At 47.4% G+C, this 26,928-nt stretch overlaps 1 protein-coding gene across 2 annotated transcripts in view; it reads left to right on the forward strand.

Moving 5' to 3' along the window:
• SOX5 (SRY-box 5) overlaps window positions 1-26,928 on the forward strand; it is a 271,463-nt gene that overhangs the window by 114,207 nt on the left and 130,328 nt on the right. For both annotated transcript variants that reach the window (XM_026035780.1, XM_026035781.1), the window contains exons 4-6: window positions 7,687-7,773; window positions 19,505-19,677; window positions 21,643-21,711. In XM_026035780.1, coding sequence (XP_025891565.1) covers window positions 7,687-7,773; window positions 19,505-19,677; window positions 21,643-21,711 — 329 coding nt within the window. The remainder of the gene's footprint in view (window positions 1-7,686; window positions 7,774-19,504; window positions 19,678-21,642; window positions 21,712-26,928) is intronic.

Below are 26,928 nucleotides of genomic sequence, written 5' to 3' on the forward strand. Positions count from 1 at the left end.
GGTAGGACCAGGCCGCTGTGGTAGGACCAGGAGGTGGCTGCGGCAGGAGGTGGCACCTTCCCTTCCTCACACGCGCTCTCCGCTGTTGCCATTTTGGGGAAAACAGTCAGGACTTTGGGCCTGCCTTCTCTTTTTTCTTCTATCTCAAAAGTTGTTTTGAGATTTTCAGGTAAAAATGCTATAGTGACAGTGAAAAGTGTTACGTTGTTGCTGTTGAACTACGGCATTTTTAGTGGAATGACTTGGGTTTGATAACTGAGGTTCTTGAAATTCTAGCCAAAAATCGATCCTAGATACACATTTTAGGTTTATTTAGATGATCTACTTTTTAGTTGTTTTGGATTTTTGTTCTTGTCGAGAGAACTTTATTTACTTAAATAAAGAGGGTTTGGTGTAAGAGATCATTTCTACCTAGGGGTAAACTCTGGCATCTCCCTAGAACATCTTTAAAATGGTCAATATCCATAAAAACTTAGTGTACAGCCATCTTGCTAAGAGCTTTTTTAAGTCCTCTGGTTTACTARGGATGTTCTGAAGATGTGAAAGAAAAAAAAAGCAGACCAAAACCATTGCTCCCTGTTAATATTAGCAAGCTATTATAGCCCTTTAATTAGAAACAGGGTATGTTGATAGCAGTAATACAAAAATCTATTTCAGAGGAATATGTATTTCCGTGGAATATCTTTGTCTAACAGAGACAGAAAAAGAAAACTGAAATGAAACTTAATGGTATTCAATTCCAGATGTCTCTGTTTATATGTTGTTACTCTTGAAAGCGTTTCTGGAAATATTAAAACATCTCTGTGGTTTGAGAGTTCCAGTGATGCTCGGCCTTGGTATAGTGCCTCCTTCTGTCAACCGAGCCCTTTTTTTGCTGGGTGGACCACTCTTGAGAAAATCAATTCCTTCTTTCATGTAGAGATGCCGGGCTCTAAAGGGGCACTAAAACGTTGAAGGACACGTATTAAAGCAAAGTTCTCTTTTTCATCCTAAGGAGATTTTTTTATTTTCCTATTGCCCTTCTTTTCCAAAGATTACTACTTATGTAATTGTAACATCAATGAAAGAGGAAAAAGTTGCTGTTCAGTCCCTTGAAAATGAGTTATTCCATTTCATTTATTAATCTATTTTTTGGATGTCAGGGAAGAGTGTAGGAAATGTTTTTTACATTTAATTTTAGTTTGTGGGATTTTTTTTAATTGATCTTGGATTAAAAATTTATTAAGGTTAAACAGCTTGCTTCCTTCTTGTTGTTTCTTTAATTGGAGATGAAGAAAACGATGGTAATGGGGAATTGGGCTCATTCTAAAGACTTATATACTATGCTGAGAAAGATGTTCCAGCAAAAGTTCTGCCAGCAAAATGCCGCTCCTGGCAGCGTGTATTCTCGRTCAGCTCCCTGGCCTGGGCCTCCGAAGGCCGCTGGGAGCGTAATTCCTTTCCAGGGTGAGATTCATGCTCCTGGATGCCTTTGGGGATCCAAACGTGGAGCCCCTGGTGTTCCCGGGCGCAGGAGCGGCATCGTTCCGTGCGCAGTAGCCGGTCCCGCTGGCCGTGTCGGCAGAGCTGGCCAGGCAGTGCCGGAGCCAGTGCTGCCCCCTCGGGCTGGCCGGGCCYGCCGCTTGTAGCGGCCCGGGCGAGGGTTGGGGCGGAGGGTGGCCCCAAAAGGCTGCACACCCTGCGCTCCCGCAGCCTCTCTCCAGCACCACTGCCCCGGGAGGGATGCTGCTTTCGGCGCTGTCCTGCACTGCGCGGCTCTGGGCTCGATGGGGAGAAGTGCGGACGGCCGGAGGAGCCTGGAGCGCGCACGGGGAGCCCCAGGGGCTGCGGGAAGGTCACGCGGGAGAAATCCCATTTCCCTGGAGGGTGTCCGTTGTGGCCAGAGTGCGACCCTGCTCCCGGAGCGAAGGAGCTGAGCGGCCGGGCGTTGAAACCAAACGCCCCCAAAAGTAGCCATGAGCAGTGCGACCGCCAGGAYGTGCAGGTGATGGAAACTCTCACAATTCCGGACAATAACATGACTGTTCCGCAGGGTGTAGCTCACTGAGATGCTGGTTTTGGCCACAAACCAGGCCCAGGGCGTCCCCGTGCCCTCCCCGWGTCATGCTGAGCCAGGAGCTCCTGCCTTGTGCTGTGGTTTGCTGGCTCCTCACTTGCATCCTAGGGGAGAATTAGTTCAACCACTGGTAGCCCAGTGTATCCGAAGGCTACTCAAACCTTTTCTTCCTAACAAGCGTGTTTATATTTTTAGGAAATACTTTCTTGCAAGACTGGGAGCAGGTACTGGTGAGCAGTTGTAAAAATAGCTGCTTGTATATTTGAAGATTGAGTAAAGTCATGGCTTTTTGTGGCATTCACAGATTACTGAKTTTGATTTAAATGTCTCGAATAATTTTTTCATTGCGCTATGGCAACTTTTTTTTTTGGTTTTGTGATTTTTATTTTGTTTCAGCACAAGAAGCAGTGCTGTTACGGCCAAAATCACAATATAGATGTCCTATCAATCAAATAGTGTACACTTTATTAGCACAGCGTGATGGCTATTGGAAAACAGACCCGGCAACTTGCAAGCAAGTGTCCAGTTATTGTGGGTACAGGAAACTCTGCAAGTGTGTGCAACAGGAATCCAACAGTGACCTGATGTTGTTGGGCACTGCCCCTGAACAGGGTACAGAGCAGGGGCTTTTTGTCCTCCGAAATAAAATGCAATGGGAACGAACATGTGGCTGGGCTTGGGCCTGGAGATGGCAGGAGCTGGAAGCCTGGTTATCCCTGCCAGAGAAGGGAGCTTTGAGTAGGTTTGGAAGGCACCCATGGACATATGTGGGCCAGCTGTTTGCTGCACAGTGGTCATGATGGAGTGGCGCGGTAAGAGCCGCACCGCGGTGCGTTGGCCGCAGCTCCATCACATCTCATCCCATCTTGAATGGTGCGTTCAAGGCTTTGGGCACAAACAGAGTCTGTAGCAGATCGGTGCCTTTTTTCTTTTAATACTGATGCTCTTTGGTCTTTTGGCACAAATTGTATTTGTGCATGAAGACAAAAACCCCATTTTTTTATTAAAAAAAAAGAATGTTACCAACGTAGTACTCTGTATCAAGTCATAGAAACCTCAGTTTCTTTTTTTTTTTTTACAGTCAGACTCTTTGCCTGTGCTGGCAACTATCTTATCTTTAGGAGGTGCTTCCTCCTATCTTTACGGAGATGTTTCCTACTATCTTTACGGATGTCTAAAATGCCTTTAGACCATGGGAAAATTGCAGTGGTGCCTGAACTGCAAGAGAAAACTGTATATCTTGTGGTCGTTGGTTTCCAAACTTAAATAGATTCTGTGTTGTGCCTGCTCATGAATCATCGTGTCTTGCCTAGCTGCATGCAGTTCCTTAAAAGCACGGTTCTGTTGATGGAGAAGCATATGTGGATGCAGATGCTTCATGTCTCTGTAACCTGCTGATACCAAGTATTTCTTCGTGATGCTGCTTTATTTTCCTTGCTGTGGAAAATGCTGATTGCTTTGTACACGTAGGACGTGAGGAGCAGAAAAGGGCGTCCCGAAAGGCCTCGTGCCTGCAGGTGCTGCGTGCCGGCTTGCGGCCGGGGCTCCTGGTCGGCGCGAGGCCCTTGGCTGTGGGAGCCTCGTGGAGCTGGTGGTGGGAACGTGGCCAGAAGGTGGGAATGCGGGTGGAGCAGGATGAATAATGGATGGGGGATGGGGGGGGATGGATGGAGGGATGGATGGAGGGATGGATGGAGGGATGGATGATACTCGCCTGCCAGCGCTTTCATGATATAAAGGAAGGTGCCTGCCAGAAGTGGAGGGTATCTCAGCCAGTGTTCAAGTTTATTCATGATCATTTGTGCCGACCGAATACTCCTTCCTCTGGGAATGACATGTGTTGGCAGGAAKCGTCTGGTGGTCTGGCGAGGTACTGAGCAGCTCCTGGCTGCTCTCCACCCTGCTGCGCTTCATGTCATCATCCTCCTTGATGATCCTCCGGGCGTCTCTTCCTTGCTCCTGGTCACAAGGAGCCTCTTTCTTGGATGCTGGGAGGCGCAGCGCTCGCGTCGATAGCAGGAGGCAGCCCCAGCSCCGGGCCGCTCCAGGCCTTGCACTCTTGCTCCTTTGGAAACGCAAGTACAGATTACAGGGATGGTTGTCCTGGGGCGTTCCTTGTATCCAGGATTTGTCCCATTATGACTGAGACGTAGCAAAATAGTCCACTAAAATCCAAGGGAAGAATAAGTGTTAGAGGAGGCAGTAAGAGGACCAGTTCCTGCGTGCAGACCACTTTGCAGTTCTGAGCTGTGTGCTACATGTGCAAGCATTAAAACTTGTATTGACTTTAATGAATGCTGGGCACGAGTGCTTCCCAATGAAAGCATCATCTTCCCAATGTATTCTAAAGAAAAAGGAAGCAAAACAAAGCAAGACTGCTTTGTTTCTGTCTAATTCATGAAAGCTCTTCAGTTGTAACCTTTAAAACAGTTATTTTTATTTAATATGTGTAAATTTTGAATCTTTTTTAATGGAGTGCATAAATGACATAATAAGTGTTTGTTTGCAAGATCTGGTGCATAGTGTCGCTCACAAGCAGCACTGAAATGCAGTAGCTTGAGTGAATGAATGGGGTATTTTATGTAAGTACAATATGGTTACATGGCATGCAATGGAACGAGACAAGCTTTAATTTACTGTAGATCTCTAGGCCTGTGCAGCCGCAGGGGTGGGCAGCYGATTGTCTTTAAGATTTAAAGCTGTTTTCATGTTAGGTGAAAGCCGGTTGTTTGCTGCTTCTGTATCAAAATTCTGTTGAAGTGCTGCACGTAAAAACGGCAGTTCAAGAGAGGCTCAAAACTAAGTTAGTACATCAATTAAGCGTGATTACAGGTTTCTTTTTAAACCAAAAATCTATATAATATTATTTTAAATACTTAACAGACAGTATTTCCACRGGGGAGATGCTGATTAGATCACCACAATCTATTTGATGCCGTCAGCATTGCAGAGGGGCTTGTAATTGTGTTAAATTTTCATATTACTCATATTCACACGTTGATGAACAGATGCGGTGTTACTGCTGGGATTTTGCCATTTGCCCTTTCACATCCCTAACGGTGATTCCGTAGCGAGATCCTTTCACATCCCTAACGGTGATTCCGTAGCGAGATCCTTTCACATCCCTAACGGTGATTCTGTAGCAAGATCCTTTCACATCCCTAATGGTGATTCCATAGCGAGATCCTTTCACATCCCTAACGGTGATTCCGTAGCGGGATCCTCGCAGCGGAGCCGAGGCCCCGTCACGGGGACCCGGGCCCGCCGTCGCCTTCGCTGCCCTTGGCCCGTGTGTGGCAGTTCCCGCCGAGTCGGCTTGCAGGCATCTCCCTTTGTAACGGGAGTCACGCCAGGGTAGCCGGGGCCACTGCGTCAATCGGATACTTATTGACCAGGCTGGAAAAAACACCCAAAACGTCAACAACAAAGAATACCCCCTAAATGAAATCAGAACGGAAGGGGACGAATCCCCGGATCGAATCCCCGGCGCTCCCGGTGGGTTCCCGGCGGCCGAGGCCGCTCGCCGCCGCTCGGTGCCCTGGCGCCCGCTCGCTGCCCATGACGGGCGCCCGGCTCCTCCAGGCCCGCGGCCCGTGGCCGGCACCTCCCGCACGGTGCCAGAGCGCAGCAGCAAGATACAGCATCCGAGCAGCAGCGCTTACCCGGCCTCTTCTGTTCCCGTGGGGAGCGCTTGCGGGGCCGCTCGGGGATGGAGCTCGGAGCTCGGTGCAGTCCCCGTGCCGTGAGGTGTCCCTCGGAGCACTAATTGCAGGGCAGCTCCTGGCCCCTCCATCCATCGTTACAACTCAGTCGCCCTTTCAGGCCTTGCAGCAGGGAGCGCGCGTGAAGGGCTGCGGGGCTCCCGCACCCTCGCCAGCGCTGGCAGCAAACCTGTGCGCGAGCGGGGAGCAGGAAACTTCCCGTCGCGCTTTTCCGAGGGCCCATCGGAGCTGGCCGTTGCAGAGCGGATGCAGCGGCCTCGGGAAGGGCTCGGGCGCTGCTGCCAGCTCCYGCTCCCTGCGGAGCCCTCGGCACCATGCAGGCTGCCGGCGCACGGGCCGCGAAGCCGGAGCGCCCTGCCGCCCTCGGCACGTGCGTGTCGGGGTGCACGTGCCCACCGTGCTGCACTGAGCGGGAGTCTGGGCTCGCTCGCTTCCCTATCTTGGACAAATGCTTTGCACAGAGGTAAAGAAGGGAAGCACTAACAGCCTTTAAGGAAGGGGAGCGAAAGGGGGAAGAGCCCCGGCGCTCTGGAATCGCTCCCTTGGAATCGGCAGGAGGATTTTGCAGCGCTGCTCCCCGAGTGCCTCGAGTTGGGGGCTCGAGGAAGGAGGCAGCGCTCGCCCAACAGGATAATGAAGGCTCCTCGGAATGGGTTTCACTGTGGGGAAAATTAACCAGTTGCTAATAATTGCACGGTCTCTAGGCCAGACGGTCCCTTTGATAAGTTAACATGTACTCCCTTTATGCTCCTAGTAGGGGGTAAACAAATGCCTGAACAAATACAAATACACATAAACACAAATGTGGGGAATAGCAGTATATGTCTTAGATCCAGATAATAAGTGTGGGTATTGTTATTTAGATGGCGCATACTGGGACACTTATCTTTTAGTACACTCCATTTTCTAACTGAATGCAGTGCTAATCGTGGGATTGAAAGCTATTGTAATTGTGTACCCATCTAAATGCTGACAAGAATATACAATTACATTGTTTGGAATTGAGTTTAATGTTCTCTGAATTTTATTAGCATTTATATTTACTTATGCATTAAAATTCTACACAAAAAGAGGTCAGAATACAAGAGTTATAGACATAAATATCAGACCCATCCACACCTTCAGTGCATTTCTCCTGGAAATACTGAGCAAATATATTTTATTTTATTTTATTTTATTTTTAAAGGAAGTGATAGAATCTGGAATGAGCAAATAATGGGTTTCCATTCTCGGCGTTGCCTTTTCTCTCCCTGGATTTTGCAACCGTTTAAAGCATTTTTCATACCCAACTTTTTATTATTATTTATAATGTGCGTGTTACTGGAAAATCTTGCCACAGTATGCTTACCACCACGCGATGTTTAAACACACATTATAAAGTGGATGTAATTGTAAACACTCAGAGGGATATAATTACATGTAGCAGATTTAGGAGCTAATTCTTTGCTTCTCTCTCTCTCCCCCTCTTTCTCCCTGCCTCGCTCTCTCTTTACTCTGCATTTTATCAACATAATTATTTTTTGACTGTAGCCTTACACCCCGACTTTGACAAGCCTCCATTAAAAGCAGGAACTAGTTCACCAAATTGAAAAACAATGAGCTGCAGGTTTATGTGTGCCCATTGTCAAAGGGAATTACTATGGCTTTGTTCCACAAGAGGAAAAAGCTAATGGTTTTGAAACAGCAGGTGACAAAACACATTCTTTTTTTCTCTTTTTTTCTTTTTTTTTTCCCCATTTTTTTTTCTTCCTCTCCCCGCTTATCAGTTTGTTGATGAAGTCATTTCGAACTGGGGCCAAGCGTAGGGCTGGCCTTATTTTTAGCAGATAGACTTTTAATGAGTCCTATTGTGAGGATAGTCATGTTGATTTGCTTACATTTTTTTTTTCTTTCCCTCCCTTCCCTCAGAAACTCCCAGTATTGAAAAGCTACTATCAAAGGACTGGAAGGACAAGCTTCTCGCCATGGGATCAGGGAACTTTGGAGAAATAAAAGGTAACACCGTTTCTGTGCTAAAGAAAATTGCAAAGGAAAAGTACGTTTATCGCTGCCTCTATGGAACTTTGCTCGTTTGTTTCTCTTCCTTCCCTTCTCCTTGAAACATCTTGAGATGGGACTTAAGTGTGTGTTCTGTGTCTGTAATTAATAGAAAGAAACTRAATGACGTATTCTCCTGAGTTAATGAACTTAGGTTTTGCTTTTGTTGCATGTTTTTCTTTGTGTTAAAGGGTGCATCCTCTTGTTAGGCTGAAATGAAAGTTAATTCACGTATCAGCCACAGGCTTATGTGATGTTGAACTATAGCAAAACTCAACTTCTACAATCCGCGGGTGACCAGAAGTCCTTGCTATTTTCCGTGCAGATTTTGGTCATGGAGATAAATTTGACTTCTCTGTGAGCAGGGAAAAAAAGAGAGCAAAGTTTGTGTAATGATACCTCTAGGTACTGAAATTAGCCARTGCAGATTTTAAAAGACAGCGTACAACATCTGTGCACTAAAGCATGTTCTTTTAAAGCCCTGCTCCAGAAGGAAAATGACAAAATTTGACCACTCTCCAGCAGCAGTAGCCTCTGCTTTGCCAAAATACTTCCCCATTTTATATCTATGAGRTCATTGTAAGGGAACCTGTAGTTGTTTTCGTGTAATTTAATAGTTTGGTAGTTCTTGTTCCTTACTTGTGATGAAGAATTGACTCAAAATAGAYGTGTGTCAAAAATACACAGTTTTCAGAGCAGCCATTAAGGCTCTGAAAAGAAGCAGTGACTCTGATTCTTCTCCCGTTTATATCAGTGTGCATCTGGAGTAGCACAATCAAAGCCAATGGTTTTTGCAGTTGCTGAAGTGGCATGTGATTAAACCCGAACTCTCTTTTTTTGTTTGGTGTTTTTCTGAGCTCGGTTGTATTTCTCTCATTATTGCTGACTCCGGCTGGCGCCGGGGCCGAGCTCCTTGCTCTGTAGATGAGCTCGGGTGCTCGTGCCTGCGAGGAAGGCCCTCCTGCGCCAGGGACAGCAACATGCAGTAACCACCCAGCACACAACCACATCCRTGCAAGTGCTCTGTGGGCTGCTCGGGGCCGGTGCGTTGGTGCCCGTGCAGCCTGGCTGCTGTTGCAGATCCGTGGACCTCCCAGCTCATCACAAACAAGCCGCCAGCGCCGCGGCGCTCCAGGCCTGACGCAAGCAGCCGAGGATGCCGCTTGCTCCCCCTCGCTTCCCCCCGGGCACTGGAGCTCAGAAATACCTGTCTGCTACATATGCAGGATAACTTTGCAGTGGGATACAGTGCTTCGGCCCCAAGTAGGCTGAGCTTTGATTATTATTATAACAGAGGGCCAACCCGGAGCTCTTTATCCCCACGGAGCTTATTTTCGCCACGCGTGTGAATCCACAGGTCGTTAGGAGGTAAGGGCGCTGCGGGAGCCTGTGGGGCAGCCGGAGCTCTCATCCCGTGCCCTTGGAGGGCAGCCGTTCTGCGCCCTCCCTCGCTTCCCTCCTCACAAGCTCAGCTTGAAAGCAGCGGCGACGGGACGGCAGCTCTCGGCCAGCACCAAAGCCGTTCAGCAGCCCTTCCTTCCCACTTGCCTGACGGGAGGACGGGAGCAACAGCACAGCCTCAAAGCCGGGCTCGCTTTGCTTTAGTTTTGGTTTTCTAGCTTCATATTTTGAGCACAAGTTGGGTTATTGTTCCGCAGCGCCGTTCAAAGGCCTCCCATCTGAGGCTTCTCCGGCAGCGGTACCTCCGCGGTCGGTGGGGCCATGGTTGTTAGGTGTTTGCRTGGGGCTCGGCAGTAAGCTGTGAAAACAGGCGCGGGTTTATTTTGCCTCCTGACTGCCGTGACAGTCGCAATTATTGTCCATTGTTCCTAGGTGGCTGGAAAGGAGGGAGGCTACAATAGAGCACGGGCCCTCCGGGGCTGAGTGCATCGCAGGTTCCTGGGGGGTCACGGCGCTGATCCCCCGGAGCCCAGGAATGCGGCTCTCGCGCTCCGGCGGCCGGGAGCGGGCGCCAGCAGCGGGTCAGGCCGTGGCTCTGTCCTCCCATATGAATGTGGAGTTACCACGTTTGCCGGTGGTGATTTTTTTTAATTCACTTCTCCCTATATTTGGCCTGGCAGCTGCAATTCTTATCTTTTTTCTTTCTTTTTTTCAATTCTCTATTATTGATATTTGGAAACGCTGCCCAAGTAGGGCCTTATTATTAATACACCCTGGAATGCGGACAGCGCTAGAAGCTGCACTGTCCAACTGCCTTGTGCTCTGAACAGTTTTTTCCATCTAACCGTTCAAAATCTCATTGTGTTTTTCATTAGATCTGGGGGAGTTTCAGTACGTCATGTGCTGAAGCCTCAGCACTCGGCTACATACTGTTCATGCCCGAGTCGATGTTCCTACTGTACAAGTTGATTCTCTGGTAGCGATTAAAGGAAAGGGAGAGTAAGTGGAAGCCTTTATTTGCTRCTGGTGTTGTTTCTTTGAGGTTAGAGAACAGTAATATTTTGTTAAAGGTGGGAAGTTTGTGAATGGCTGGAATAAGCAGACAGACTCCCTGGTTTTGTGTTCGGTTCTTCCTCTTGTTTTGTTGCTTTGAGTAGCTATTTTAAACACCCTTTTCTTCACTTGCGTGCCTATGAAATGGAAGAACCATCACAAAGTGTCTACAGAGGTCTAGTTAGAGACTTCAATGCCTCGGTTAAAAGGATCTATCCATGTCTAGCTACTAAAGAAAGAGAAAATATAATTTTACATGCCAGAGCTTGATTGAAATGTATTGCAAGGGAATTCCCTTATACTTAAAATGGGGCRCAATCTAGAAGCTGTTGTGCCTGTAGAAATGTAATTCAAATGTGGCTGTGTACTTAGCGAGGTAGGACGAGGCCACACAAGCMATCCAGGCTTGGCCATGGAGATTTCTGAAGAAATTTTGTTATGAAAACGCTGCAGTTCTTATTCTGCTCAGAACAAGCCAATCTCTAGTCAAATGCACGAAACACGCCGTTAAATAGAAATACTTAACCCTGTAGAAGTCTGTGTTGCATTGGTTAAAGCTGCTGCAAAACGTCCCGTATCTGTCCTGCTTGAGAAGAGGCCACAGCAGGCCCTGGATTCCTCCGGATGAGGCAGCCAGGGCGCGCGCCACCTCTCCGACCGCTGCCCCGCGGGAAGGGGCGCCCGTCCCCGCGCGGGGATGGAGCCTCTTCCCAAGCGGCCCCGCGGCGCGCGCGGCCCTTGGCGGCTGCCCTTCATCGCCCTCATCACGGGCTGCCAGGCAGTAAGTCACCTCTCTAAGAGCTCCTATCGCGTACGCTGCCCTGCTGGTGACGTGGGCGGCGCGCGGGCCCGCGGGCTCCCCGGCGCCGGGAGCGCGGCTTGCACCGAGGCCACGGTCACGGTGAGTGCCCCGCGCGGGCCCGGGCCTGCCCCGCTCTCTCTGCCTGCAGTGCTCCTCGGTGCACAGCTCCCGTCACGTGTGGGTGTTCTGTGCGCCCGGCACAAAAGGGGTCATCCCCGGCGCCCATTCCGCTCCCCGTTGGGTCCCCTTCAATCCGGGTGACTCCACGGAGTTTGCCGCCGTTGCTCCCGATGCGTCAGCGTGACTGAAAGGGYGCGCAGGCTGCCAGCCTGGGGTTCAGTGCGTTCAGAGGCAGGCCCTGGTTCTGTGCGAGAGCCTGCGCGCCCAGCGGCACGACGCATCGCGGCAGGTACTTCCATCAAACCGTGCCTGATGTGCGATGGAGCCGGGGCTGCTGGAGACTTTAATCTTGCTCCTGTGTTGGGGAGATGGGGCATGAGAGAGTGTGCACTGAACAGTCTTAGGACTGCCAATAATGGATAAAGGGAAATAATCCATTCAGTGATACTATAGCTCGTCAGAGCCCATGAATTAAAGACATATGTTATGTAGATTCAATGTATGGATTAAAACGGATAATCTGGTAGGTGACACACAGAATCTTGAGATAAGTGGGCTATGCAGATTCGGCATATGGATTGTGATGGATAATTCCATTTAAGTAACACTGGACAAGTTGAAGACAAGTAAGCTTTGGGTAGCGCTCAGGTTATGTGCAGTAATCCCGTGAGTGACACTCGGGATCTCATAATCTGTAAACTGAAGACAAGAAAGCGAGGGATTCTGCCTCGCATGAGGCGGGGGCAGAGCTTATTCATGGGCAAAGCACCGGCTTTAAACCGGTGACTAATAAAGCGCAGGCCCCCCGGGAGGTGGCTGAAAGATGCACGCTGCCTTAGCAGCCCCAACTTGTGCAAATCAATGGTTGAAAAGTATTTGCAAACTTATGTCAGATGTGGACCTTGTGCGCAGCTTTCTGTGGAGAGTGCTGTACCTGGAAGGGGGAGAGAGGCAGAGGTGGAGGCGGTGAGCGCTGCGCGGCTGGGGGCTTCTGCTGGCCATAAACTCCGTATTAGGCAGCCTGCCTAGGATCTTCTTCTCCGTTTATGTTTCGGGGGTGTTTAAGAGGAACAATCTGCCGACAGTGACAGCTTTAGTCCTTGCCTAATATTTCTAACGTGCTGGGGGGAGCTGCAYCCAGGGGCAGGCCCGTTTCGAGAGGGACTTTGGCGGCGGCGCAGCGCGATGCTCGGGCTGCGCAGGAGCAGCAAGCGCCGGCGGAGCGCGGAGCAGCCGCTCCCGGAGCAGCTCCAAGGCTGCTCCCAAACGGCAGCTTAGCCGCGGGCTGTGGCTTTGAGTGGACACTTGGAGGAAACTTTTTGAAAGCATCAAAAATGCAAAAAAAAAGGAGGATTTGTGACAAAGCAGCAAAATCAGACTGGTTTGGAATCTCTCTCCCTTTTTTTCTTTATTTTTCTTTCTTTCCAAGTGAAGATACTTATTTTGACCAGAGCTAAAAATGAGGTTCTGTTTAAATCAAATTTATTAAAAAAGAGAAAGATTATTAATAGAGGAAAATAYACTGAAACTGCGCTAATTAAAATAGCAAATGCCAGTGGCTTTATTTTGTTGGAACATATGGAGGCCAAACCACTTTATTTAAGTGTAGTCCGGAGTGTTGGATGACAAAAGGGACCGATTCTCCTTTGTACTAAAAGGACCTCAAAGATTTGCTGCGGGTGATGACTGTTGCTGAGCTGTAATTCCCCGTCTGTCAAAAAGAAATATATATATACACACACACACACAGTTTTTACTGTTTTCTTTTGCTGCTACTGCTGCTGCATTAATTCCACAAGGAAATGCTAGCTCTCTAGCCTAGTGATCCTAGCCTGTTGTCTGGACACTAAACCAGCAAATAACCTCTGAGAAATACACATCTCACCACAAATGAGCCTCAATACAAATGTTGTCTATTCCTTTTGTAACCTTGACAATAAGTTACTAACCTGGTTAAATACTGAGCTTTGTTTACTGTCTACTGTACCAAAACTTCTTTTTTTATGACAGCAAATAAAGAATATTCACTGACAGCTTCTTTCCAGCGTTGCGAAATAGTGCTGTGTCGGTCTGTTACAGAGCAGACGGCGGAGGTTTTGTCTCCRAAGAATATTAGTTCTCGAGGGTAGTAATGGCAAAAGAGGGTAATTGTTCATCATTTGTTTTTATTCGTTCTGCAAAGTCTTCCAGCGAAGCCTGAAAGATTGAGACGGGCCACATGCTGAAATAACTAACTTTCAGCTTGCAGTTCTTAAAAAGACTTGTATTTGTCCTGCAAAGAAGATTTATTACATAAAACTGTAGGTACAGAGAAGTAGGTTTGAAGTCTGAGCCTTTCCTTATTTGGGGTTTTTTGTTGTGGTTGTGTTTTTTTTCTGGTGGCTGTAGTTTGCTCAGTTAAAAGCATTCAGAAGGTCCCCTTTTATTACACTGACTTCCCATATCAAGCAAATGAAGTCATTTAATTTAGCCAGGCAGGTAGCCATAAGTGCTGACAGTCATTGTGTAGTAAAGTTGGCTTAAATGCTTAATGATAAATGCCAGTTTTCAGATGTTTATGCCCTGACAGCTCCAAGATTTACGGGCTTGCAAAGCTCCGTGCCAGTCCCTAATAAAACACCCCGGAGCATTGATCAAGGAAGCGTGGAGGCAGCTTGCACATGTGCACGGGCGCGTGGCCGCGTCCACCCACCAGTGCCCACCGGCAGCACCGCAGCAGGGCCTCCTGCAAACGGGGCCCTCCTCGCCGGCAATACACGCCTGGCATTGCTGTTCAGGGGCAGAGGAAAGAAGAGTTTGGATTGGGAACTTACCTCAGGCGTCGGAGCAGTTTGGGCGAGCGCGCCGGCCGGGCGAACGCCCCGTCGGCTCCCTGTGGGCAGCGGCAGCGCTCCGGGGGGATCCACGGGGGCCTCTYTAAAAAATTCATACCAGCCTTTAGCTTGATGACTTGAAAGGGGGCATGACTAAGACTGTTCCGCTGCTAAGGAGAAAAAAGTTAGGTGGCTTCTCTGCTTCACTCTCCTGATTCCCTTGCCGAGCATCRGAATATTGGGTTGGGATATTTAGTGCACCAGAGTGAACTTTAGGAAGTGTGCGGGGAGATAAAAGTAACTCAAAATGGATGAGGAAGAAAACAAAGCTGTCAAGCAAAGATGCTGCARTAAAATTCTCAAGAAGAGATCCTTATTTTGTGGACTGCTGCCCCGATGTTTTTGTTTGGATACAAAGATGTTATTGCTAGCAGGAGTTTAACTCTTCCAAGGGCTGCCTAGGCAATAGGCTGTTCAGTTGAATAAAYCTCCTTATTGGCTCTTTTTCAGCTTCACRTTTGAACTCTTAGATGCCTAAAGTSTCAGTGAGAAAAGCTTTATCCYTGCAGGAAATGCTTGGAYGTGACTCACTTCTCAGCTGSGGTGTAGTTGGGTCCTGACTCCCCTTTTCCTAACTACCCTGTTGTCCAACACACGGATTTGTCCCTTGGTTGGTCAATACTTCCTCACTGACAGGGTCTCTGTACAGAGAGCCCTACCTGTTACTGAGCCTGATCTTGCAAAGATTTCTATATCATAGTTCTATATTTCTATATTTTTCTATAACAAGTGTCCCTATGGAAGCTGCTGGTGAMATCCTTGGCTTTACTGTGATAGTTCTGCCAGTGCCTTCAGCACGGCCAGAAATAAAACTGCTTACGGTGCATAAAGTTAAGAAGGAGTTCAGGCGAGTTTCTAAGATGTCACGCCTCAGTTTTCTCCTGTAGAAAAGTCAAATACACCAGCTCTTTTCTGCCTGCTAACAATCTTCATGAACAATTAGCAAATGCTTYGGTATTAAAAAATACTGCATGTCCTAATGATTATTATTGTATCTTATCATCATTCGAAATACAAAGAGTACTTCAAAACAGTCTTCTCTCCATTTAATTTTTTTTATTTAGTAACTGCAGATAGTGATATGAACATAACACAGTATTATTGTGTCGTGCAGGCTCTAAAGCAGCATTGTTTTCTTTGATTTTTCTTTGCAAGGCAGATGCGGACAGTTCAGAAGCTCTTTGGGTAGTGGCCCTGATAGCAAGCCGACTCGGGGGATGAATCTCCATGTCTGCAGGGGCGTGGGGGAGCGGCCTCTCATGGATAACGTTCCCAGCGCTGGGCTTCGGAGGGAACGACTCACTTGCAGTGTGTCGTTCGGTCATCCTGGTGCCTGCACTGTAATGTTTATTAAAACATTACAGCCACCGTCAGTCTGGGACTGTGAAGCAGATCTAAGAATGTGTAATAGTTTATTTCACATTCACGAACATTTCTTTTAGTACTTAACCAGTGTTACGTGCAGTGGTCTGGGATAATCCAAGCTCAGGTTTGGTCATCCAGGTCTTCCTTTACTGCCAYGGGCTGCGAGGTCTGCAGCCACAAACACCTTCTTTTCCGGATCCCCTTTTGGTGGCAGSGAAGCAGCTGATGAGGCCTCTGGAAGCCTCTGGAAGCCTCTTCTGCTGAGACTGCCTCATTGGCCATGCCAGATGGCAGCGCGAGCGCACGCGGTGCTGCTGCGGTGCCGACTGCTCCGGCAGGTTTGTTCCAAGGAATCCGCGCTTGGCCACGGCCGTGCCATGCACCAAGGGCCGGGCGGGCACCCGGAGCAGCATCCTGACGGGCCAGGCGCCTCCTGGTTCCAACCAGCAGCAGCAGGAGCTGCAGTGCTGGTTTGCCAGGCCCATGGACTTGCATGGTGTGGTGGTGCCCCGCTTCGACTCGCCGTGCTTCTGCTGTCGCCGGGTCCCGTGGGAGCGGGGAGGTCCAGGGAACCACACCGTCCTGAAYGTTGCCTGCTGGGAGGACGGGCTCCTCGTGAAAATATCCTGCCGACTAAGCTCTGTTTTCCCAGAATATTCTCCAGCAGAAGAATTCTTCCTAAGGGAGCCAGATGCAAGATCCCCATTTCAGATGGTGCTYGGGGAAAGCGACGCGAGGACAAGTCGCGTTCGTGAGAGGGCAAGGCAGCGGGGCCCGGGTCATGCGTTCCAGAAGTCAGTGCATGAAGGGTGCCCTTSGGCATCTCAAAAGTCATTTAAAATGTAAATAATAACCAAGAAACTGAATCTGGTGAACAGGAACTGGAGTTTCTTTACTGTCAGGTCATCGGCCCGACCTCTTGCTCTTTGTTCATCCGTCACTTGACCATGCTCCTGCCACTTAAATAAAACTGTTGTCTTCCCAGCAGGAAAGGTGCAGTTCTGGGCTCCTCAGGACAAGAGGGATGTGGAGCTGCTAGAGAGGCTCCAGGGGAGAGCAACAAAGATGATTAAAGGAGTGGAGCACCTATCATWTGAGGAGAGCCTGAGCGAGCTAGGCCTGTTTAGCCCAGAAGAGAAGGYTGAGAAGGGATCTGATTAACATRTATAAGTACTTGAAGGGTGAATGTAGGGAGGAAGGGGCCGAGCTCTTCTCAGTGGTGGCCAGTGACAGGACAAGGGGAAATGGGTTTAAGTTGAGATACAGACAGTTCCATCCCCAGGTGAGCAAGAACTTCTTCCCTGYGAGGATGACGGAGCCCTGGCACAGGCTGCCCAGGGAGGTTGTGGAGTCTCCTTCTCTGGAGATCTTCCAAACCCACCTGGATGCCGCCCTGTGCCCCRTGCTCTGGGTGTCCCTGCTTGAGCAGGAACGTTGGACTAGAGGATCTCTAGAGGTCCCTTCCAAGCTCAGCCATTCTGTGGGTCTGGGAGGTTCCGTGCTGCTCTCCGGGTGGATGAGCTGGGTAAAGGAGCCTTCCCGGGGGCGGCTGGGCCGGCCGCCGGGCGCTGGTTGTGGCGGGCGCGAGGGCGGCCGCGCCGGCACGCTGCTCGGCGGGACGCGCGGCCTGGCCGCCCGCTGCGCGCGGAGCGGCCGCTGCCCGTTCCGTAAGGAAGYGGCTTTCCCCCTGTCAGAGGTGTGCTGCGGATTAGCGCAAGCTTCAGAGCGCTCCTGGGTTCCCGGCTGAAAGCTGCTGTCGGAGCTCAAAATGCAGCGATTAACCAGCACTCGCCGAGCATCTTTGATGTGTGTCTCTGTGGTTGTCGAGCCGTTTATCTGACAGTGATTCGGTTTTGCTTGCACTTACTTTAGAACTAGCCCAATGCCGTCTATTCCTTCTCTCTCTTTCCAGTTTTCTCTCTCACACACACTTCAGTAAAAACTTACAATAAAATATCCACRAATACTTCTCAGTTTCAGCCATTTCAGCGTGCGCCGTGTCGCACTGCCAGCGAGACTAGGCAAGCCCAGCAAAGCAGCAGCCTCTGAATGTGAGAGCCAGCTTAAAGCGACAGAGCAAGGCAGGAGCTGCCTTCTAGAAGCCTTTGCCTGTGCCATTTGGAAATGCTGCACCCTTTTTTCCTCCCTAAGGAAAGCAATTGAAGGATGGAGAAGCTGTAATAGACCCTTCTAACTAATTGTGGGGCCAGGTGGCAAACGCATTACTTAAACTACATCTCTGCCTCCAAAGCTTGAAATGAAAGTTGTAAGTTAAAAGACTGGTAGTGTTTTACCACTGCCTTCCATTCTTCCTCACAGAGGGTTTTAACAAAGCAGTTTTAAAGTCCTGTGCTTTCTGTTTTAGATTGTTTCTGAAGTTTTCTGCTTTCCTTTTTCTTTTTTTTTTTTATATATATATATATGAGTATATGCGGCATAGATCTTTGTTATGTAATGAGAATATTTTCACACTGATCTCTGGCACCTTAACAGAAAGTTAAATCAAATGACATTGCCTGTATACAAAAAGCTGCACTCTTTGTGTTCTCGCAGTTGTGTGTAACTGTGCACAAATGCACTGAGGGGCTTGGAGCTGGTTAAAGTAGCAAATGGGATAGTGCTTGGGAGCGCGAGGATGAAATGAAGTGAATGCAAATTAGGCCAAATATCAAGCAAATATCCCCAACAGTGACACCTCTAAGGCTGTGGTGTAATCTTCCAAAGAAAGCAGCGGATGACTCACCATTTCAGACATTTCAATCCAATCTAGAAAGCTGTAGTAAATATATTGTAGGGAACATTCCTGCACTGGCAGGGGGTTAGCCTAAATGAGCTATTACCAGTAGCTCTTTTCCATGTCTGACTGATAGTTGGCTAGGAATGTGTTTAGTAGAGTAGCCAATTATTTTTTTTTTCCACTTGGAGAGCATTGGCGACATTGGCAGAAGAACACTTCCTATGCTGGAGAGGGGTTCCTGGGGCAGGATTGTCCCAGAGCAGCCTCCTTCCCGAGGCGGCATCACCCCAGATCGCCCGAGTGGCTTCCCAGAGCTTCTCGAGAAAGGGCTTCGGGACCTGGCTCAGAGCAGGGGCTGTGGGGGTGCTGGAGGCAGCTCTGGGGTAGCTGCTACGCGTATTTTGTGTCTTTTAAATTCACAGTTAAAGGGTATTAGGTATCTCGATGCTGACATTTTTGTTTTTTGAGTGTGAGTCACAGCTTTGGATGATTTTTCTTTGCCTTACAACCCTGCCTTATAACCCCTCTGCCTTATAACCTTCCCTTATAACGGCTGTCATTCCGAGCGGAAGGGGGCCTCTTTGYCGAAGGCTTCCGAGATAGAGGAGGTAGCCAGTTGTCTTTGGAGCTCTCATAGAAGAAACAACTGCGAAAAGAGCAGAGACGCTGGGTTGCCTTTAACTCACCGCATTTTCTAGCACATTTACACACGCCTTTTTTCCCCCCTCCTTTAAAAATTCTCTTCTTCAGCAATGCCAGCATACCGACTATTGACACTTTAATCCCAGTGTCCTTCCACAYTCAACTGGGCAGCTCTGGATGGCATCACCAGCTTGTGCTGGTGATGGTGAGMGTGTTGGGGGCAGCGGCAGGCACCAGCCAGGAGGCTTCTCTGCTTCCCCTTGGCTATAGGCAGGTGCTGATGGACACCTGGCAGCTTCTGCAGGCTAAACAGCCTGGGCATCATTTTGTCATAGGCTTCTGACAAAAAAAGTTGCAGACTTTTCATGATGGAAATGTTTTGATCCCCATGATGTCTGTGCTGCGTAAACAATATTAAAATTTGAAGCTCTTATAAAACAGACTATTTTTTTCCCTACTAATGCTGGAGGCAAAAAGGCAATGCAAAATAGATGAAAGGGCAAGGAAGCATTGAAGGGGAACACCAACACACAAGAACATCTTCCTGGCTCATTTTCCTGCAAATATATTGCAATGTGCTGCTGCACTTTGGTTCTGATAACATTTTTGCTTGCAGTGAAGTTGCAAAATCCAAACTAATCCCCGATTTCCCCTCTCCTCTTTCCCTTTGTGTTTCTTTCACCGTGTGATGCGCAGGGACTCCCGAAAGCCTCGCTGAGAAAGAACGGCAGCTCATGGGCATGATCAACCAGCTGACCAGCTTGCGAGAGCAGCTGCTCGCGGCCCACGACGAGCAGAAGAAGCTGGCGGCCTCGCAGATCGAGAAGCAGCGCCAGCAAATGGAGCTGGCCAAGCAGCAGCAGGAACAGGTGAGCGGTCAGTGCAGAGCCTTGCGGCTTCAAGGGCTCTCCAGCAGCTCCTCTGCTAGGGAGGATGCTTCTCAAGTTGGTTCTCTGCCGAGAATTTGTGTTCGCTTCTTTTCTTCGGAGGAGAAATTCGAATAAAAGTATATTGGAACCAACGGCTTAGCTTGGAGCAGGTGAAATTTCTGTGTCCTTTGGCTTCRAAAGGAATGCCCTACAGTTGAGGGGATTCTCTTTCCGTAGTGGCTTGTTTTTCCTAAGTGTGCAAATTCAACTCTCCTGAATACTCTTCCAGTACCACTTGCCTTCAAGCATACTGAAGAGGTGCAGCAGGTACAAAACAGGGCGTTTGGATCCTAACCTCATTTTTTTAAAAAAAGGGATCTTTTTGTCAGCACTGAAAAAATGTAGGGAAGAATATAAAATCAGTGAATGTGTGTGTGTGTGTGTGTGTGTGTGTGTGTGTGTGTGTTTTCTTGCACTTCAAAGGCTTGATTTTATGTTCTTGCAAATATAGTCTCCACTGGAGGTGCAAAAGTAGGTTCACATATGAACAGTTCAGATGTATGCAGCTGGACACAATATTTTATGCAAGAGCATGATTTTTTTTGAATGATGTGGAAACATGCAACTTTTAGCAGAAATGCATGTTTTCCTCTGCCTTACTGAAGTCACTGTTGTTTTAGGATGGCTGAAAGATCTGTAAGTGAAAGAGAAAATGAGCAAATGGAGGAGAARGCAGGAAAAAAATCTGCAAGGCTACTATTAGGATAATTTGCATTTCTTCTAATTTAAGCAATTGTTTATAATTCAGTGTTATAGAAAAGTTAACCAAAATAAAAAAAAATCACAGCAATTCATTATGGTCACCTAAGGCGAGGCTCTAGAAAGAAAATCGTTTGTTAATCTTTTGGATGTGGAGTGAACAGTAAGCAAGCGTTTCTTATGATAATAATTTAATAATAGAAATGGAAAAAAAAAACCCTGAGGGAATAATGCTCAAAACTCTTCCCCTTAAGGATATGGAAAGGCCCATCTCACCCTGAGCAATCCTCCTTCTAGCTGCTGTGCTCTCAGTTAGACCAGAGCTTTTGTGAAGAATCAAGGAAAAGACTTTAAGTTTGTTTCTCAATTTTGAGGTACCCGTTGGTTTTTCTTTCTCAGTCCTCTGAGAATTGTGATTCCAGTACTGTGTGTGTTTTCCTGGTAGGCTTCTCCATCGTCCAGCCAAAGGAGAAAGAGAGGAAGTTCTTATAGAAAATACAGGTGATTTTGACTTAGAAGGCTCAGATCTATTTCATCAACCCCTGCAAACTGGTTTCAGGGTGGAGCTACCCTGAGCTGCCCCAGCCCCTGACCTCTTCCAGGTGACAGGCTCGTGGGGGTGTGAGCAGCACAGGGGCTTCCCAAAGCCACTTCCAGGCTCTCCGTATCTGTTTCTCCCTCAGTGAAACGCACACACTAACAGCCTTCTCCTGGGTGCCACACTTCCCCTCTTGAAAGCTTTTGATAGGTAATACCTAACGTGAAAAGATGGTTACTGCCCCTTCTACTTTTCTTGCCTCTTCTACCTTCTCCTCCTATTTGCCATCCTCTCTGCCTCTGTTCTTCCTCCTGCAGCAGGGAGGAGCAGATGAATGCTCATGTGTTTTGGCTTCAGCAGTGCCATTCCCTAAGGTAACGAGACAGAAGGGATTTTTGCATCATTCCTTCTCTTCATGTCCAGCACAGCATTGTCCCTAATGTCCCGAATTGCCTCTGTCCATAATGTCCCTTTTTCACATTAGTATCAACTGTGAATTGCTCCCGAATATGAGCACCTGCCTCAGTACAAGCTGCTGCCAACCACACTTGGAGGTTTTTAGCTTAATAGGGCAGTTTAAAGAAGCAAGCAGGGTGGAAAATTCCTATGTACCAGTTCCAGGAATGATGATACGTGTCTCACATTTCTTCTGTGCAATTTCTCCACAGATTGCAAGACAACAGCAGCAGCTCCTGCAGCAACAACACAAAATTAACCTTCTTCAGCAACAGATCCAGGTCAGAGATTCCGTCTCCACCCATGCCTCTGTTATCTCTTTTCTCTCCTTTTCCATTCTCCTGCACCATCCTCACTTTCCTCTGTTATTGTCATAGTTTCTTAAGAAAGTCCGTAGAGAGCTTCACTTCTTATTCATGAAAACACAGATGTTTCTGTGAAACACCATGTTTTCATGAAAACATGTGGATGTTACCTGTCTCTAAGCAACGAAATGTCATTTTTTGAGTTTCTGAAAGCCTTCTTATGGTTAACACTGCTCGTGTAGGGATCAAGAAGCACATGTCAGAGGAGCTAGTCACTTGAGCAAAGGTTYGCAGGATCATGTTCTCTGAGAGTGCATTGCAGCTGCCGATAGGAACTGAGTTTAAAAAAAAAAAGGTTGGAAAAGGTTGGATTGGACGTTTCTCCTACAATTCTGTTTAATATTTTGTTGAACAGTTTTCTCCAGTCACTAGTCATTACCTGTCTATCCTTTGCACTGCTCAAAGTGTTAAAATCTGGAGTCTTTCAGTGTTTTAAGTGAAGTGCTGTCTGAATGTGCAACTGTTTGAAAGATTGGTTAGATTTTAGAGAGCAACTATCTAGGTCTTGGGTACCTGCATGTTTGCTCCCAGTAGAAAAACAGTTGTTAACCCAATGTAATCAGTAAACTTTCTTTAACTTTTTAAAATTAATGTATTCAGAAGACTGTTTTTATGCCATTTGCTGTCTTTGGTTACTTTTCTTCCATGTGTATATATGCAAACTCCTGTTTTGGGAATAATGCAAATCAGCTTGGCCATGAAAATTTTCACAGATTAACAAATGATGGGTTTGACATTCTACAGATATTTACAGTCACAGTAAAATCTCTGACTGCTTGAGCCTGTAGTTATTTATAGAGCATTGCAAGTAACTGTGGGAAGTGGATGTTATGTTCTGTTTGTTCAGTAACATCAGGATTTTCTTTCTAAAACTTCACTTTAATGTTTTAGAATTAGCTGCATAAAATTATGGGTTATCTCCTTAGCTGRTTTATTAGAACATAATTCCGCTGAAAATGGAGGAATTGTATGGCTTCACACTAATGGAGAAACTGCCTCTATGCTTTCAGGGGATATTCTTTCAGTATCCTGACTTCTGTTGCTAGGAAAAGCTTCTGGGGAAGTTGYAATCCTCTATTACAAGGCAGCATGTGAAAGACACATGCTTTGCTGAAAAGAGTTTTGGGGTTGGTAAGGCCAGACTTGGCCTCAACCTTTGCATTTTTGTCTTCTTCTTTAAATTCATATGTGAAAGGATTTCTGTTTAATTCTTTATTGGTATGTCTAATAAAACTTATAAAAAACAGTAGAGCCTCTACAATATCATGGAAAGTATTTACATTCTTGAGCTTTAGCTRTAAGAGTGAAAGAGGAAATTGTCTTATAGGCAGCAAATAGAAGTAAATAGAAGTTAACAAAATTTGACCCCATCCCTTTTTAAGTTTGACATCCTTGTAGATAAGAATGAAGTATGTCTTTTTTGGGCGAGTAGTGAGGGACAGTGATTATTGATAATGAGATATAGAGCCTTTCATCTCTTGATCCCTGTCCAGGTTTGACCCAAGTCCGCAGTGAATGAATGTCAGTTAGCTACCACAAGCTGCAGGCCTCAGAAATGACTTGGAGGCCCGTCTCAAGGAATTTCAGATGAAATATTGACCCCGCCAAGGTCAGAATTTCACCTCCAGCGGCCACTTCACACAGAGCCCATCAGATTTGGGGCACCCTCCTTTTTGATGGTCACATGATAAGGTCAAGAATTGAACAGGCGTAGAGACAATAATGTCCTCTCATTCCTATAGAGATGAACTATTGGTAGTGAAACTTGGATTTTGCTGCCTGCCTCTTGCCAGTTCCACGTTTTGTAAGGTCTTGTAGTCTCTCGAATTCTGGTTGCTATCCAAGATTAGACTGTGAAGTCACTGATTTAAAAAAAAAATCTTTTAAAATACAAAACATATTGACAAAGAGTAGAAAGAGAAAACCTTTTTCTTGGTCGCACRCATAGCCCACTGTTATCTGAGAGAAGTAGAGTGAAGAAATCTGCCTTTGTGCATAAATGGAAACRAGAAAGTCACCGTAATGTATGCATTTAAAATCATATATGAGTTTACAATCAGGTTATGGTAGGTGGAACAAAACTGTGACATGAAAGTAGCTGTGAGTTCAGATTTCCTGACCTTGCCCTAATTAATCTAACAGRCCTCTGTCAYGTTGGCCTGGAGTTTTTAAATAGTRTGAGATTTATTGACGGGGAAATATTCCTACAAAGTCTGGATAACTATTTGACTTATGTGCAATTGAATGATTAGGCTGCAGTTATGAACACAACCTCTTTATGACAAAGGATTCATTTTGCTTGAGCCAAATTTTTCTAGGCTTGTAAGAGTTGCCGTAATTCCAGATAAATTACTACACAGAAAAAGGGGAGGGGGGGAGCTACTGAAAGCATAATACACGAGGGTTTTAAAAGAAAAAAGAAACGAAGCTGTGACCCCCTGATTTATGACCCCTTTCTCTCAGCGCGCTAACTTGGAAACCCTTCCCTTTCTCCGTACCCCAGCCAGCCAGCGCCGAGTGGCGCGCGCCGTACGCGAGCGAGGAGGGAGCCCAGCCGCCTGCTTTCCTCCTTGGAGGGCTGCGAGTGCTCCGTGTAACTCCAGCTCAATTAAACCAGTTGCTTCTGTGATGCTGAAGAAAGACGTGTGAGCTGCTTGGGCTTGGAAAACGTGCCCAGCAGGAGTCTCTGGTTGACTCTGTGTCTTCTGAAGTGATGGGAATGAGGTTTCATGGACGCAGAGGAACGAGCTTGTCTCCGGATACCGGGGGGACTTCAGCAAAGAGGCAGAATGGCCAACTGTAGAGTAGGTGCTTCAGGGCCTCAGGGATGCTCTCCTTGTCACCTCCCCATCTTCTTTAGGGCRTAATCCACTTGCTGGTGGTCTCGTTTCAGAACATGTTGAAAGCTGGGGCTCTGTGTGTGTCCCATCAGAGGGGCAGAGAGCGAGAGAAACGTGGAGACTTTYATTCATGTCCGTGGTCTGGTCCCTAATACAGGCAATAAGTGTGCGTGGTGTCATGCTTGGGATTCCAGGTTTTGTAGCACGGTACAGCTTATACCTTCCAATTGCTCAGAGAAACCATCCCACCCAGATTGGTGATGGACTGGCTTGCTTTGAAGCTCGGTGACGGCGATCATCTTAATTGAACTACATTTAAAATGAAATATGGTTGTTAAAATTCATAAGGCAATTCATATTCAGTAGGGCGCTGTTGATAAAATGGGTCAGACTTGCAACCTAAAATGTGATTAAACCAATGTTGCTAATCCCTTACAATTCTGGAGAGAACCTGAGAAAGTTTAGTGCCTTATCCTCAAGGCCCAGCTCTTGGAGTCATGTGAGACATGAAAATGCCAGCCTTCATTTACTCAATGTGTAAACTTCCAGCTCTCGTGTTTCTGGGCAAAGTTTGAAACCACCAACACTCCATGTTCCAAAATTAGAAGGCAACAAAAAAAAAGAAAAGGAGGCCAAATGTTGCTTTTTAAACTGTTCTGATTTTTAGTCAAAATTCTTTTTGGAAAGCCCGGCTGAAGATTTTGGAGCACTTCAGATTGCTGATAATGTGAAACCAAGCACTTGAAGCTGCAGGAAGCAACAGCACTACTTCATAGTGGTTTTAGCATCTGGGCCACACTTTTTAAATTTGGGGTTAATATTACAGATACATGGTTAGTAACTTTTAGTCATTGCTGRGTGTTGAGTTAGCCCGAGAGCTAAAAATACCATCTTGTAATTTCAGAGCAATTCCTGTCAGGTCAGGTATTGGTCACTTGATGGCCGTGTGTGTCAGTGGGCTGATGCCACGTGTGATCAGCCTGCACCTGCGGGTGTGTTTCAGCGGGCTGACGATCAGCCTGTATCTGTGCTGAGGCCCTGCAGCCTCCTTGGCCCTGCAGACTTCCCGGGTTTGGTGAGTCCCGCAGCGACCCCGAGCTTCTTCTTGGCTTGGGCTCCACATAACCTTTCCCCCTTGGAGCCTGCATCCAGCTTTCCGTCCTCCTCGCCCCTTGCCAGCTGCCTGGAGCCCTTTCCCCATGAGTTAGTTGTGTTGGTAAGTGGAGAGGCCTGGCTGCACTAATGTTCCCAAAGCAGAATATTCCCGTTCTCATTAAATTGGAGGTTTAAAGGTGTTGTTCCGATTTGGAATGTAGTAAAATCTTGAACACTTGGAATTTTCTGCAAAATGGTTAGTCCTTCCTGTAACCAGATGTCATTTTTTTTGAAATCTATCTTTTTGAGAGGGGAGGAGGGAAGGATTTGGTTTCTGAGTTGCACAGAAGCTCAGAAAAAGAACATTCCTTGAGCTTAAATGTAAGTTATAAATGGCACGGAGTTGTTATTTTCAAAACTTTCCAAACACAAAGTGGCTCTGTTTTGATTCCAGCCTTCCAAAACACTGCTACAGCAACTTGCTTCTGTCGGGATTCGGATAGGACGAGTTACCCCCACAGTTAGCTACGGTGATGGGCTTTGGTAGTTGCTGCTGTTGAGCCGCTCGGCCATGAGAGCAGCTGTTGCCCAGAGCCGGCTGCGTGACGCGCGGGCCTCTCCGCCTCCCCGCTCTTTCTGCTTCTTAAACAAAAATAAAAGAGATTTTGACTGGCCTGCTAACCTCCTTCAGAACAAATGCAGGCAATTTGGACTCAGTGGTAAAAAGCAGCAATTGCTCCTTGTTGTGAGCAGGCGCTGAGAGTTTCCTTGTTCGTGAGGAATGTGAAGATGTGGTCCCGGCCCCAGGAAGTTTTCCTGTAAATTACACTCCCAACACAGCTCATCTTTTCACATGCCACTCATCTTTTCACATGCCATGTCCTGCTGGAAAGCCAACCCCTTCGGTGCAGAGTGAGCTAAGTACTTGAGTACTTTGTGCCTTAAGTAAGGAGGGGAGAGGCCCTTACCCTTAAACCTTGCTCTGTGGGTATCTCCTCAGAGCAGCGTTAAGGATTTGGGAGATTTTTATTCCTGGCTCCATACCTACTCACATGCCTGCAACCTCGATTTCCATGGGAGGCCTTACAGGGTTGGAGATGATGATGCAGAAGTGAGCAGCCAGTGCAGAGGTGCTCAGTTGCAGCTTTAGTAACGCCCGTTGATTCTGTGCCGGAGTTTTCCCCGGGAATTCTGCTCC

Source organism: Nothoprocta perdicaria, unplaced genomic scaffold (genome assembly GCF_003342845.1).
Source record: "Nothoprocta perdicaria isolate Ctin4 unplaced genomic scaffold, notPer1 scaffold_167, whole genome shotgun sequence".
Lineage (NCBI taxonomy): Eukaryota > Metazoa > Chordata > Aves > Tinamiformes > Tinamidae > Nothoprocta > Nothoprocta perdicaria.